At 38.5% G+C, this 12,955-nt stretch overlaps 1 protein-coding gene across 1 annotated transcript; it reads right to left on the bottom strand.

Moving 5' to 3' along the window:
- Nucleotides 1-3,507: 3,507 nt before the first annotated feature.
- Nucleotides 3,508-12,363, bottom strand: TM4SF1 (transmembrane 4 L six family member 1). The gene is made up of 5 exons (XM_017856550.1): nt 11,830-12,363; nt 10,145-10,234; nt 9,908-10,053; nt 6,181-6,361; nt 3,508-4,344 (listed from the first exon to the last, which is right to left on the bottom strand). Exons 1-5 carry the CDS (start codon nt 12,004-12,006, stop codon nt 4,330-4,332), a joined length of 609 nt encoding a protein of 202 aa, XP_017712039.1. The 5' UTR covers nt 12,007-12,363; the 3' UTR covers nt 3,508-4,329.
- Nucleotides 12,364-12,955: the final 592 nt, after the last annotated feature.

Genomic DNA, 12,955 nt, shown 5'->3' with positions numbered 1-12,955 from the left:
AGAGAGAGAGAGAGAGAGAGAGAGAGAGAGAGAAATGAGAGCAAATAATTGATTCTAGGAAGTAACATGAAATCTAGCTCCAGAAAAACGTAATAGACTTCTTTAACTACGATAATTAAAGTATGTGTCTAAATTGGCCAGGACTTGCATACACAAAATATTTAATGTTAAGAGAAGGACGACCGGGGAGAGTGGCTCATGCCTGTAATCCCGGCACTTTGGGAGGCCAAGGCGGGAGGATCATGATGTCAGGAGTTCGAGACCCCTAACCTAGCCAACATGATGAAACCCTGTCTCTAGTAAAAATACAAAAATTAGCCGGGCATGGTGGCGTGTGCCTGTAATCCCAGCTACTTTGGAGACTGAGATAGGAGAATCGCTTGAACCCAGGGGGCAGAGGTTGCAGTGAGCCGAGAAAATTAAAATAAGGAAAATCCAAGCTGTGGTACACAAAGCCCTGATAAAAAGCCAATGCTCAAAGTAAAGGTATGTCATTACTTTATTTTTAAAATACAGAAAACAGATACATGGTTGATATTTGTAAAAATCTTAGTGGCTAGACTAAGTAGAAACTGTGCACTTAACATTTCCCAAACACACAATAGAAATTATGGGCTCCCCATTATATTTTTAGCCTGTGGTTACTGCCAGCCTCACCTGGCCCATCCCTTCACCTAATTGCAGGCATAATTATTCCCCCGCATTTACTGCAGGATGACTCCTCTGTCCAAGCACAAGAACAATGGTTTTCTCACATACCTGGGGAGTTTCCCTTAAAGACTGTGGACTGTTCCCTGAATTATTTTAGGACTGCATCTTTCTTCTCATCTCATTTTTGTTTTATTTCTAAAAGTAATATGTGCTTATGGTAGCAATTTCAGAAACTATAGATAAGCGAAATGAATCAAGACAAAAATCACATCGAATCTGATTGAAATTCCTTTTCAGTAATATATTTAAATGGTATGTATAATATACATATACCTAGTAGAGAGAGATATAGAACCCTTCTTTTCTATATTTTCGAAACTTTCTCTTTCATGTAATGTTGTGCGGTTCATACATTTACCTGATGTAACAGCCACTGACTAGATTTATCAAACCAATTCCTTATTATCAGACATTTAGGCTCTTGTCATTTTTTTCCTGGTGTTACAAACAATACTCCATAATTACTCCTGGAATCTGAACTACTGTGAACATCCTTGATGATTCCCTTAGAATAAATTTCTACAAGTAAAAATACTTGGCTAAAGGATGTGCAGGCTTTATGTATTGTCGACACATATCACCAAATGGCTTTTCTGAAAAGTTGCATCAAATCCCATACCTGTTCTCATCATGGGTAAGTGTCAGAGAAAACAATAAAAAAGAACTCACACACACACAAGAAACTCAAACTGTGGTGAAGATAACATTCTATAAATTGTCTGAGATTTCAATACATGTGATTTCCTTTGTGTAGGAATGTATTTATAAATTTGGTAACTATGATAAATTGACACTCAGAGGCCATGTGCACTATTCAAGCGATTCAGATTCTACAGTAATTTTTATTGTTTTAATGTTGCCAGGTAAGAATGAGCTGTTTTGGTACAACCCCTGAGGGAGTTTCCAGCCAAATTGAAAGGCCTAGAATATTACAAACCAGGAGTGTAGGCTATAAACAGAACTTAACGAGGGTGCAAGGTAACTTCATGACAATGTCTACTATTAAAGGATTCACAAACAAGGGGAAATGTTGAGTCACTCAAACTTAGGCTCTAGGATAGGGATGACTGAGGCTCTCAGGGGCCAAAGTCCCCATTAGGTGGGTGGAGTATCTGAGTGCCAGTGTAGGATAAGAGGAAGACTCTAACCCCTGGGCCCTGGTGGCAGAGGAGGTAGATGAGGCAGAGGAGAGGAGCAGGGAAAACACAGAGTTCATGTTACACCTACTTGGATTCAAATCAGTTTTTTGGTTTTTTGGTTTTTTTGGCTATAGTTTTTTCATTTGCTAAAGATGTGGCCTTGGACAGATTACTTAACCTCACTGAGCTTTGAGTCTACAAAATAGAGACAAGTAATACCTTCTAGCGCTGTTGAGAGATTTCAGTGGAATATTATGTGTAAAACTAATTACAATGAGTGACATACTGAAGGGACTCAAGAAACAGTTGCTGTTATTATGATAATGGTTGATAATTATTATTGCCATTTCCTTTGAGGATAGATTTAGGAAACAATGATGCTTATGACTGATTGTCATGCCTTTGTTCTTGGATCCTGTATTGCAGGGGTTTTTAATCTGGTGTCCAAGAACTCCCAAAAGACCCCATGGATAAATATCTGGGGGAATGGGATATTAGACTGGAAAAAAGTGTCATTTTTTACTAACTTATAACAAAAATTTAATATTTCCTTTAATTATGACTATGCAACAAACCAAAGTAGCATCAGTAATACTGATCATACTTTGACCTACAATAAAACATTTGCATATGTTTTTATATCACATAAAATTTGCTGCAGGTATCTCAAAATATCATTTTAATTGAAATCGTATTTCAAAAGTACGATACTCAGGGGGTTGGGGGACAAGGGGAGAGAGGGCAAATACTTAATGCATGTGGTTGATGATGGGGTGATAGGTGCAGCAAACCACCATGGCACATGTATACCTGTGTAACAAACCTGCACGTTCTGCACATATATCCCAGAACTTAAATAAAATAAAATAAAAATAAAAATAAATAAATAATAAAAGTGCTTAGCATATTGGCTAAATCTGCTCAGAAAAAAAAAAAAGTATGATAGTTCCTAGACCCACTCATTAGAAGGCTGTTAGAACACACGTTATCACTGTCTGTCCATAGGTGTTGAAGTGACAGAACTGGATGTCAAGACAACTACACTATACATTTAAAAAAATTTTTCATAAAATATTCTAGTGTATTGGTTTTCTTCATAATTCTATGCATTTTATGTATTTATGAACACTATTCTTCGAAGATGTCTGTAGGCTTCACCAGCCTGCCAGAGGGACCGTGGTACACAATAGGCTGAAATCTTCAATCAGGGGCCGCCCACCTCAGGGCAGCTTGCCCATAGGAGGAGCTCTGCTGTCTAACAACTGGTTATGCTTCTTTATAAATTTGCTTGTCTATTGTCCAGACCAATGAACACCAAAAACAGAACATTTCTATAGAAAATTCCCAATAAGTCCGGGAATCCTGTCACTTCAAAGAGCCTAACCCTGTAAGTAAGGAGAAAAATGCCTGTTACCCTTCCAGGCAGGCTGATACCTGCAGCACGTGGTAGAAAGGATCACTGCCTAACTGAGATGATGATCCCACAGGTACCACAATGGCAATTTACAGACAGCAGAGAAAGAGGATGAGGGAGAGACAGTAGGATAAAGAAAGGAAGCCGTTAGCAACAGGGGCCACATAACCTGCAAATTGGGAACAAAAAAGGGGGGAGAACAAAAGAGAACTTTAAGAACAATGAAACTAAACAACAACAAAATGGTAGTGAATACTTTATTTTGTTGTAAACAAGTTAGTTTTGAAGGTATTTCCTCGTGGTCCTCCTGCCCTCACTCCTCCCCCGTTCCTATGACGCTGATCAACTGCTTTATTCCGTTTCCCATCTTTCTTCTGGCCCAGTCATCTCAGCCTTTCTTTTTTTAAACACGTGATCCCTAGTACTCGTCTTTGGAGGACAAAGGGCTTTCCATATGCTGGAAAAATTTGAATCTCATAGTACTCACAACAACTAGCAGCATTGTAAGTTTTGATGCATTCATTTGGATTGGAACATTCTCAATCAGTCCTTCCACTCTAAGTAAATATTTGTTTCTCACAGAACACAAGGCAATTCAAAGGGCCTCTTGTTAGAGATTTAAAGGTGTATGAATGGGAAACATCATACGAGCAGTGAAAACAAAAATCTTTCCAGGTTGTCGGATTTTCTGCCTCTTGGTCTTATAAAAAGCAACTAGACATCTTTAATTTAAAAAATACATGCACATATATACAATAGTGATTGGAATGTTATTTTTATCCAAAACATTATAGAGTTTATCTGAGATATACTGAAGACTCTCACTCAGTCTGTAAATTACCCCCAGAGGGTGGTTTGTTTCCTCATTCCTTAAAAAAAAATAGGTTTACCAAATGTAAACACTGACATCCTGTGAAGATGCCAGTCTTTATAGACCTTTGTAAAAGTAGACTACGGGGAGTATGTTACACTAGTACAAAGTTTTACAAATGAATGAATACAAGTGAAATATATAAATTACAACAAAATAGAGGAAGATTGTGGCTCTGTCCTGGGGTGGTTCTTTTAGCAGTCATATTGCTGTAAAGAAAATAAAATACCATTAGGTTATAATCACGATAAATAATGATGACATTTTAGTCCTTTAAAGTCCTATTTTAAGCGAACATAAACAGACGGACCTCAGCTTCAGCAAAGCTTAGGCCAACCATACTTAGGGCTGAGACAATGCTCACGAAATGTTTCCTAAACAAAACCGGATCCCTTGTCCTCCATGAGTAAAAGCCGCAGAAAGGGCCCATGGAAACTGCAGGATACTGATGCTGCGTTGCTTTCAGTGCATGTGTGTGGGGTTTTAATCTTAGGGATTTAAAAGATAATGCCATGGAAGTTTCACACTGGTATGAGCTCAATGTGGGTAACCTTTCAAGTTAAATGCTACCGAGTTATAGACCTGACTCTTCTACGTGAAAATCTCTGCCCTTTGAAAGTGTCTTTTGTCCTATAAACAAAGGTAACAGATCTTCCCTGTAGTATCTGGGAAGAAGCCATCCCTACAGCGACTCAGCTGGGAAACCCAGTGTATTTACTACCCCAAATCAGAGGAGAGTATCACTCCCTGCCAAATCACTTCAGCCATTTTGGTCATCGGCTCTTTATGCTTGTCCCCAAAATGTACTGAGTGAGTGCATTTAGTACAAGTAATCACTTAGTTTGAACTCTGCCTTGTATGAAATTCAAGGCTAAAGGTAAGCTGCATTACAGCAATCCCCAGAGGATACTTCTCTGCCCTTCCCCAACCATATTGCTTGAAAAAAGCTCTATATTGAAGGTTTCCCACTCCCTTATTTTCTTGGAAATTTGCCAAAGAAATTATTAATCTTACTATACTTGCCTGATAAGGAAGACTAGATTTCATTTTAACTTTCCCCCAAAATTACAGAAAGTTTCCTTTTATTTTCAGCAAAGTTTTCATGGTGGCAATGGACTTTTAATTTTCATTAAAATTTTATTTTAATAAACTTTTAGTTTCCATCTTATTTTAAAAGAAAATTAACAGATCTGGCACCAGAGGAGTAAATGGTTTGAAAATATAAGACATAAAATAACCCTCTCAAAGATAGGATCAAAGCTGGACTGACATCAATTCAATAATATATATATTTTAGGAGGATATAGAAACAAGAATTTTCACTGCTACACACAAATACATTTTTTTTCTCCTAAATCATATCAGGAAACAAGTGCTTCCTGGTTTTCTTTCACAACGAAAGGCTTTTCATGAGCTGCTGTTCAAAGGCTGCTAGTGATTCTCCATACTTACTGCTTAGGCATTTTTATGACTCCTTATTAGGAAGGAATTGCAGAAAATCCAGCAGAACAGCAAGTGTGGAATAAAGGTTAAATGTAGGAGCTTTTGCATAAAATGACTCAAGGTTTGAAGCCTGTCATTTCCTGAGTAGGTGATCTTAAGCCTATGCTTAATATTTGAGTCATAGTCTTATCTGAAAAATGGGTTTAGTATAGTGCCTGATGCATGCAATGGTTGGCTATTACTTATGTATACTAGTTGGGAATATGACAGCAAACAAAGAGTAGACATCGCTTTTTTTCTGTCTCTGCAGCCAGAGCAGAGGCAGTGAATTAGATCCTGAAGGGAGTGCTGTGTCTATGGGCAGCGTGTTCCTGTGTACATAAAACCAACTGCAAAGAACTAAGACAATCCTGTGACTGTGAGACTCGAGGAAGCTTGTTACTGACAGCTAAAGTGAATGCTACAATTGTGTTGCTACAAAGATGATATCAGAATAAATGCTGGTAGGTCGAGCATGTTTGGTTTTGCCTTTTTCTTTATGCTGAAAACAATGGTATATTAACACCAGGGCCAGACTACGACATTTTTATGCAGGTTCTTACCTGTTGGCGAGAGCAGCAAAAGCCACATATGCCTCCAAGCACTCCATTTATTACTTGAATAAGACACAAGATGAATTCAATTCCACCAAGAGCCAAGAGGATAGAAAACAGAGATACATTCCATTCCACAACGTGCTTGGGTTCAGTGCACTGGGACCATGTGGAGGTATCCAGAAGGTACCTGTGGGTAAAAAGAGAAACTTCTGACACATGGCCATACTTAAGGGGATACTTCATAAACTACTTTTGTTTGGTGGTTTTTCATTCAGAAAAAAAAGAATGAATTTTTCAATATCCTGTGTGAGTTTCCTCTAATGCATGTCATTCCATAAAATGGAGGAAGTTAGCCCAGATCCTACTATAATGATAAACATAAAATTATAATTTATAATTTTTGACCTCTAATCTAAAGGATTACATGGTCAGAAATTCTCACCTTATAATGATGTTTATATTCCCTAACAGACATCTGAATTCTTATAAACAAAAATAAATATGCAGAACTGTATTTATGCTGTGTTTAAAGCTAGGTAAAATTCATGTATGTGTATGGAAGTAAACTATGAGCAAATGCGGAAAAATGAAAATAATTCATGTGCTAACGTAGAGTAATTATAGGTGTTTTTAAAAACTGTTTTCCAATTTTATTGTTGTTATTGATATAAAGATGGGTATTTGTATTCAATATTGAGTGAATACTTAGAAAATACAATCTCTTTAGGCTAGTTTTTTTTAACTTTAAAATATTAATTTAGATCATTTTATTACATCTCAATTTGTTACTTTTGAAAATTTTCCAAATTCTGGCCAGTTTGGAGATTTAATATGCTAGAATTTTTCAGTTGAGACCTTTGGAACAAAGCTATTTTTTGCTTTTAAGGAATAAATTAATTTGCAACATGAAACACAGGGATTAAACCTAACTGATTTGATAGTTCTTTACTTTTTTTTTGAGACGGAGTCTCACTCTGTTGCCCAGGCTGGAGTGCAATGGCGCGATCTTGGCTCATTGCAACCTCTGCCCCCCAGGTTCAAGCCATTCTCCCGCCTCAGCCTCCCAAAGTGCTGGGATTATAGGCATGAACCACCACGCCCGGCTGATGCCTCTTCACTTTCATGATGCTGTGCCCAGGGGTCCATAGTAGCAGGTAGCACATTGCATTCGCTCATTCAACAAAGATTATTGAGCACTCAGTGTGAGTCTGACACTGAGCCAGAGCTGGGGATATAATGGAGCACAGAGCACGGGCTCTGTCCTGAAAGAGCATGGCTCTAAAGGAAGAGACAAGTCACAAGTAATCTCAATGCAACAGATATGCTGATCAGTAAACAAAGTATGGAAGAGCCACAGAGGAAGGGCATCTAACCTAGTCCAGGGAGAACACCTGCTTACATATCTATTCAATAAGGCTGAGCTCCATGAAGGTAGGAGCCAGACCTATTCATCATTGTATATCCAGCCGCTAGAATAGTATCTGACACACAATAGCCCCTCAACACATTTTAAAAGCAGTTGAATGATAAATAACAACATGAAGTTATTTTGTGAAATATCAGCAAACCATACTGAGGTGATATCTGACTACAGATTATAGGATTTAGTCAATTTTATAAATACCTGGATATTCTTCCAGTATGAATTCTACTTCTAATAGCTTTCCTAGAATTTCAGCCTTTGCTAAAGAGTATTTGGATTCTTAACGAAATATAATACAATCATGTGGGAAAATCAAGGTTTGCCTTGATTCCACAAAGAGGCCTGGTATAATTCTTTTCTCATCACGACTTCCTGCCACAACAGAACAAAGGGGCTTGGAATTTGAGACCTAACTTTAGAATAGTTTATTGAGCCAATCAGAGATTATAGTTGTTCATTTCAAAAAAAGTTCTGTCTTTGTGGCCCTGTCTTGCTGCATGTCAGCAGAACAAAAATCTGTATTTTCAGGTTGCAATGTAAAAAAAATTCTTTTGCTCTACCTGACTCCCAGGCAACTAACCTGTGGCTTGTGACTGTTAGTTATTTCCCATATTGAAATCCTTGGACAGTTTTAAATGAAGAATGACGTAGAAGAGAAGGAAGGTTTCTTGTAGAATCCATGGTGGATAATGGGAGGGGCAAACAGTCAAATAGCTATAAAAACCATTTAGCAATACTACCACCGCTTCCTGCTTTATGGCTGCATAAGTCATGACTTTTCTTAGAAGTATGTTTGTGCAATAGCTTTGTATGTTTGCACATATGTGAATAGCCATTTTCTACGAGTACATCCAGTATATTCTGATAAAAGCTGAGTCATGATTGATCACAGTTTTGAACATCAAAATTTCAAACTTCCATAAGTATCAATTTTCCTTCAAAGGCTACCATTGGGTTATGTTTATTGTAAGGTAGTAGATAATATTAACAGTTAACAGTGGCAGTTGCTCACGATGTGGCAGCCTCTGTGGGGAACATTTTACATATTATTTTATTAATTCTCATGACAATTGCAATTGATTTTGTTTTGCCAGTGGAGTAACTGAGATGCAGAGAGCTCAGTTCACCTTTTCCTGTAGGTAAGTGGAGAGCTAGGATTAAACCTAGGTAATTCAAATTCATGATCTCATAACTATGCTAAATTTATGAGATTCCTATATCCTCACTACATCCTTTAAATTCATGGGGACAAACACTCTTGATAATATAATTAGTTATTAATATTATTTTTAATCATGAATCTCAAAACTAAACCTTTCAAAATTCATTCAGAAAGTTGAGTAGGGAAAAAGTAAACTCAGAATCAACTCCTGCTCAAAGAAACATGTCATTCATTCATCACCACATACATGCATTTCTATCAGCTGTGCTGTTTCTGTTCTTGATAACTGATAGAAAAAATTAGTATCAACATAGAACGGTGGAACAGCACCAATTATCCTGATATTACAATTGTGAATAGGCCTTACTTATATAGCTTAGTAACTAAAAAAGGGGGCATTGTACATAGTTCATATGTTTTATATGAGTGTATGTGTGTATAGGGGTAAGGGCATGATTTGCCCTGGGTTTGGGTTAAATTCATATAGTTGCCATTCTTGTTATATATGGATTCTATAATACTTTCTTATAAGACAGTAAAATGTATTACACATAATCAGGCAATTGTTCTGGTATAATGTATGAAGTAATTGAGATGTACTGTGTGAACACAAACTCTACATCTAGACTGCCTGGGTTCAAATGCTAACCACCGCTTTCTGGCAACGTGACCTGGAATGAGTTACTTCATCTCTCTGGGATTTCGTTTCCTCATCTTTAAAATAGGAAGTCACTTCATAGGGTTATTATGAGGACTGAATTACGATTCTATTCAAAAGCACTTTGTATTTGGGAAGCTGAGGAAAGAATATTGCTTGAGCTCAGGAGTTAGAGGCTGCAGTAAGCTATGATTGTGCCACTGCATTCTGGCCTGGGTGACAGATCAAGACCCTGTCTCTGGGGAAAAAAAAAAAAAAAGAAAGAAAGAAAGAAAGAAAAGAGAAGAAGCATTTAGAACTTGTTTAGGTCAGGGACTGGGCATCCATCCTTGGATACCTATTACCTAAACCATGCCTGAGTCAGTGAGAATAAACAGTGGCTAGGTGGGTGGATGGATGGATAAGTGGATGCCTATCTGGTTTGATGGAGCTGCCACTATATACATGTGGTGGATAAAAATGTGTAGCCATGTAGAGAATAATTACGTACTGGCCCTCGGTGCTGGCAAAGGTGTAGTTCCACTGGCCGAAGGAATCAAGACATAGTGGTCCTTCTGCCAAGCCAAGGGCTGCCACAATGACACAGTAGCCAGATCCTGCAATTCCAATGAGAGCAGCCAGTACAGAAGAAAGCATCTAGGGAAAAGGAGAAACACAGGAAGTGAGCCACAGAATGCCACAGCTACATCTTAGGAGTCATTTTCACCACCAAGGCAGGAGGACCTACCGCACATCGTTTGCCACAATTTTCATGGCCACAGCAGCCACAGCAGTCATCCTGTTCCAACCCAATGAAGACAAATGCTGGCAGGAGCATCTGGTTAGGAAACAAACAAAGTCAAGTCATTGACTTGCCCAGGCTCATATGGGTCGGGTTAGGCATCTCTTGGTAAAATATATTTATTTCTATTGATGTTAACTGGCTTTGATTAGGTTGACCAAGTATCTCAAAGAATGTAAGCCTCTGAGGAGGAAAAAAAAAACATCTAAATGTCATATCTGCTTGTTTTCAAGTAATCTGTCAAAGCACTTTTTAGGGTGAGGGTGTAACATGGGAGGAGTAAAATAATAAACTATAAATGTGTTTATTCCACAAGAGTTTGTCATACAGTCCTAGATACAAATTCTGTTTTGGAAATAGTAAACCCTTTTATTAAATCTAATTTTTTCCCCTTGTAAAATGCAGAAGATACCAACAAATATTTAATAGAATAACTGAAACTTTTTTGTAAATGGGAGACATGAAAGCTATATATAATAAATATGAACTGCTTCCTTGATTGTACAAATGCATAGTTTTAACTTAACATTATTAAGCTCTTAAGATAAAGTAAGCATGAAATACTTCAGGTTCAAGATCGAAAGAAACTTAAGTGTGATGTTTAAGACAAATAATCATGTTAACAAGATAATAATGCTTAAATCTCAGGCAGACGGGCACAGTGGCTCATGCCTGTAATCCCAGCACTTTGGGAGGCCAAGGTAGGAGGATCACTTGGGCCCATGAATTCAAGACCAGCCTGGGCAACATGGTGAAACCCCATCTTATTAAATAAAATAAAATTAAATAAAATCTCATTAAATAGATAATTTAGGGCAGATTTGCCATGTCATAATCAGTGTATTAGGTTTAAACGTTTTAGTATCTTTTACTTGATTAAGAAAATGTATCATGTATGGTGCCATTCCATAAAATTTCTCTTTAAAATTTTTAATCCCAGTACTTTAAAGTAGCAAAATTAAGTTTGTTCACATTCTTTCCATGCTGTGGTTGAAGCTAATGCTTTCAGCTCCCAGGATGGCAGAGAATTTCCTTTCACTTCAATCAAAAACAAATCTTGGAAAAAACAACACATTCCACTGTTAGCTTCAGACACCGACCTGCTGCTAACTGTAGGGTTTTTCCAAGATGCCACACCCCAGCCTTACATAAAGGAGAAAGCTTAGAGTTCTTTTAAAATAGCAGTGCACTCACAATTCATTATTTTTCCCTATCACAGATGGCTGAAAATAAACAGTAGAGAATTTGGATTCAAAACTGTTGATTTAGGCAGAGAACCAGCCAACCCCTCCCGGCTCCCCAGAGCAAATGTTAAATGACTACCCACTCTAGCAGAAACTCTATAGTCTCTCAAATCTGATTTAAGAGCGAATATCTGTTTCCTACCTATAGAGTTTAGCAAAAAGGCAGTTCACTTTTAGTTGAAAGAGAGTTTTGTAAAACAACATCTAATAAAATTACTAGGCTATACTGTACTTACCTCGCTTTTGTATAATCTGCTTTCAAAGGAATGAACAACAAAAATGTCCCTTGATTTGGAAATATGCATTGCAAAAAACTTTCCATGAAAATACATAATTAAAACATCTAGGAAACAGGAGAGAATTCAGTAATAATCCTGAACGACTTACCAGCAGGCCCCCTCCTACGATGCCAGAAAAGAACCACACGAAGCGGCTGAGGTGGTTTTCAGAGGCATACCTTGTTTCCCCATTGGGAAAGTAAAGCAAAATATTAGCTGTAATGCACAGGAGGGCGAGCCCCACCAGAGAATGTCCGATGCATCGTGCACACTTCCCGTAGCACATGGTGGTCTGCTAGGTTTTCTCCCCTTTCTCTTTGTCTTCAGCTCAGTGATACCCCAAATTAGATGAAAGCGTGCCCGTCTGGTGGAGAAACCAAACACCACTCTCAGCCCATTCCTGCTACCTCTTAAATACTGCAATTCTTAGTCACTGAGTGGATGAGGTACTTTGCTTTCATTGGTCCTAATGGCAGGCTCTGGCTGTGGTGCGAAGAGGCAGGGGGAATGTCCCGCCCTTCAGACGAAATCCTTGGGACAGGCAAAACCAGGGGCAGGACGTGAGAAACAGCCTCAGTTATAGGCAACAGGGAAAATGATTAATCTTGAACAAGGCATTGACTGTGCAACTCCTCCACAAGATAAAGAATCAACAGGAAAGCCTAACATGACTTTCCAGTAACTGCCAAGTGTCTGAGATGCGACAGCCCTGGTTGAGGCTTTGAAAGACAGTGGGCTGTGCCCCTGCTCCATGCAGCTGTCTGGACAGCTTCCAGTTTGAGAGCTCTGTGTTCATTTCTACCTTTGCACTGATTTAATTTACAACCTGGGGCAAATCTCCTGAGCTCATTTCCTTGCCTATTAAATACAAGGTGTCTGAGACATCACCCATGGGTTTGAGGAGGCTGTTGGGGAAACTACAGAGCAAACTTCTTTACTCTGCCTACAGCAAGCTCTGCAGGATGGATTTCAGCGTTCAGCCTCCCTGGATATCTGCCCTTAGAACAAATCTGCACAACAGAGGCGGCACCAGTCAGCACAAAGGGCTCAGATGCTTTTTAAAAATTATTGAGTGTTGCTGTCAGGAAAAGCAATGCCAGGAAGGGCCAAGGAAGGTTTAAAGCATGGGACAAAATAAAAGAGGAAGAAGAGAGGGGAGGAAGAGAATGAGAGGGAAAGAGGAAAGGAGGAAGGAAAGAAGAGAGGGAGGGAGGGAGGGAAGAGAAGAGGGAGGG

This window comes from Rhinopithecus bieti, unplaced genomic scaffold (genome assembly GCF_001698545.2).
Source record: "Rhinopithecus bieti isolate Rb0 unplaced genomic scaffold, ASM169854v2 scaffold_42565, whole genome shotgun sequence".
NCBI classification, from domain to species: Eukaryota; Metazoa; Chordata; class Mammalia; order Primates; family Cercopithecidae; genus Rhinopithecus; species Rhinopithecus bieti.
This window is presented reverse-complemented; position numbering and strand designations above follow the sequence as displayed.

Coding starts and splice junctions, on each gene's coding strand:
- TM4SF1 (XM_017856550.1), bottom strand. CDS start 12,006: ATGTGCTACGGGAAGTGTGCACGATGCATCGGACATTCTCTGGTGGGG. Junction 10,235..11,829: donor TCGTAGGAGGGGGCCTGCTG/GTAAGTCGTTCA, acceptor TTTCCTAACCAG/ATGCTCCTGCCAGCATTTGT. Junction 10,054..10,144: donor ATTGTGGCAAACGATGTGCG/GTAGGTCCTCCT, acceptor CCTTTTCCCTAG/ATGCTTTCTTCTGTACTGGC.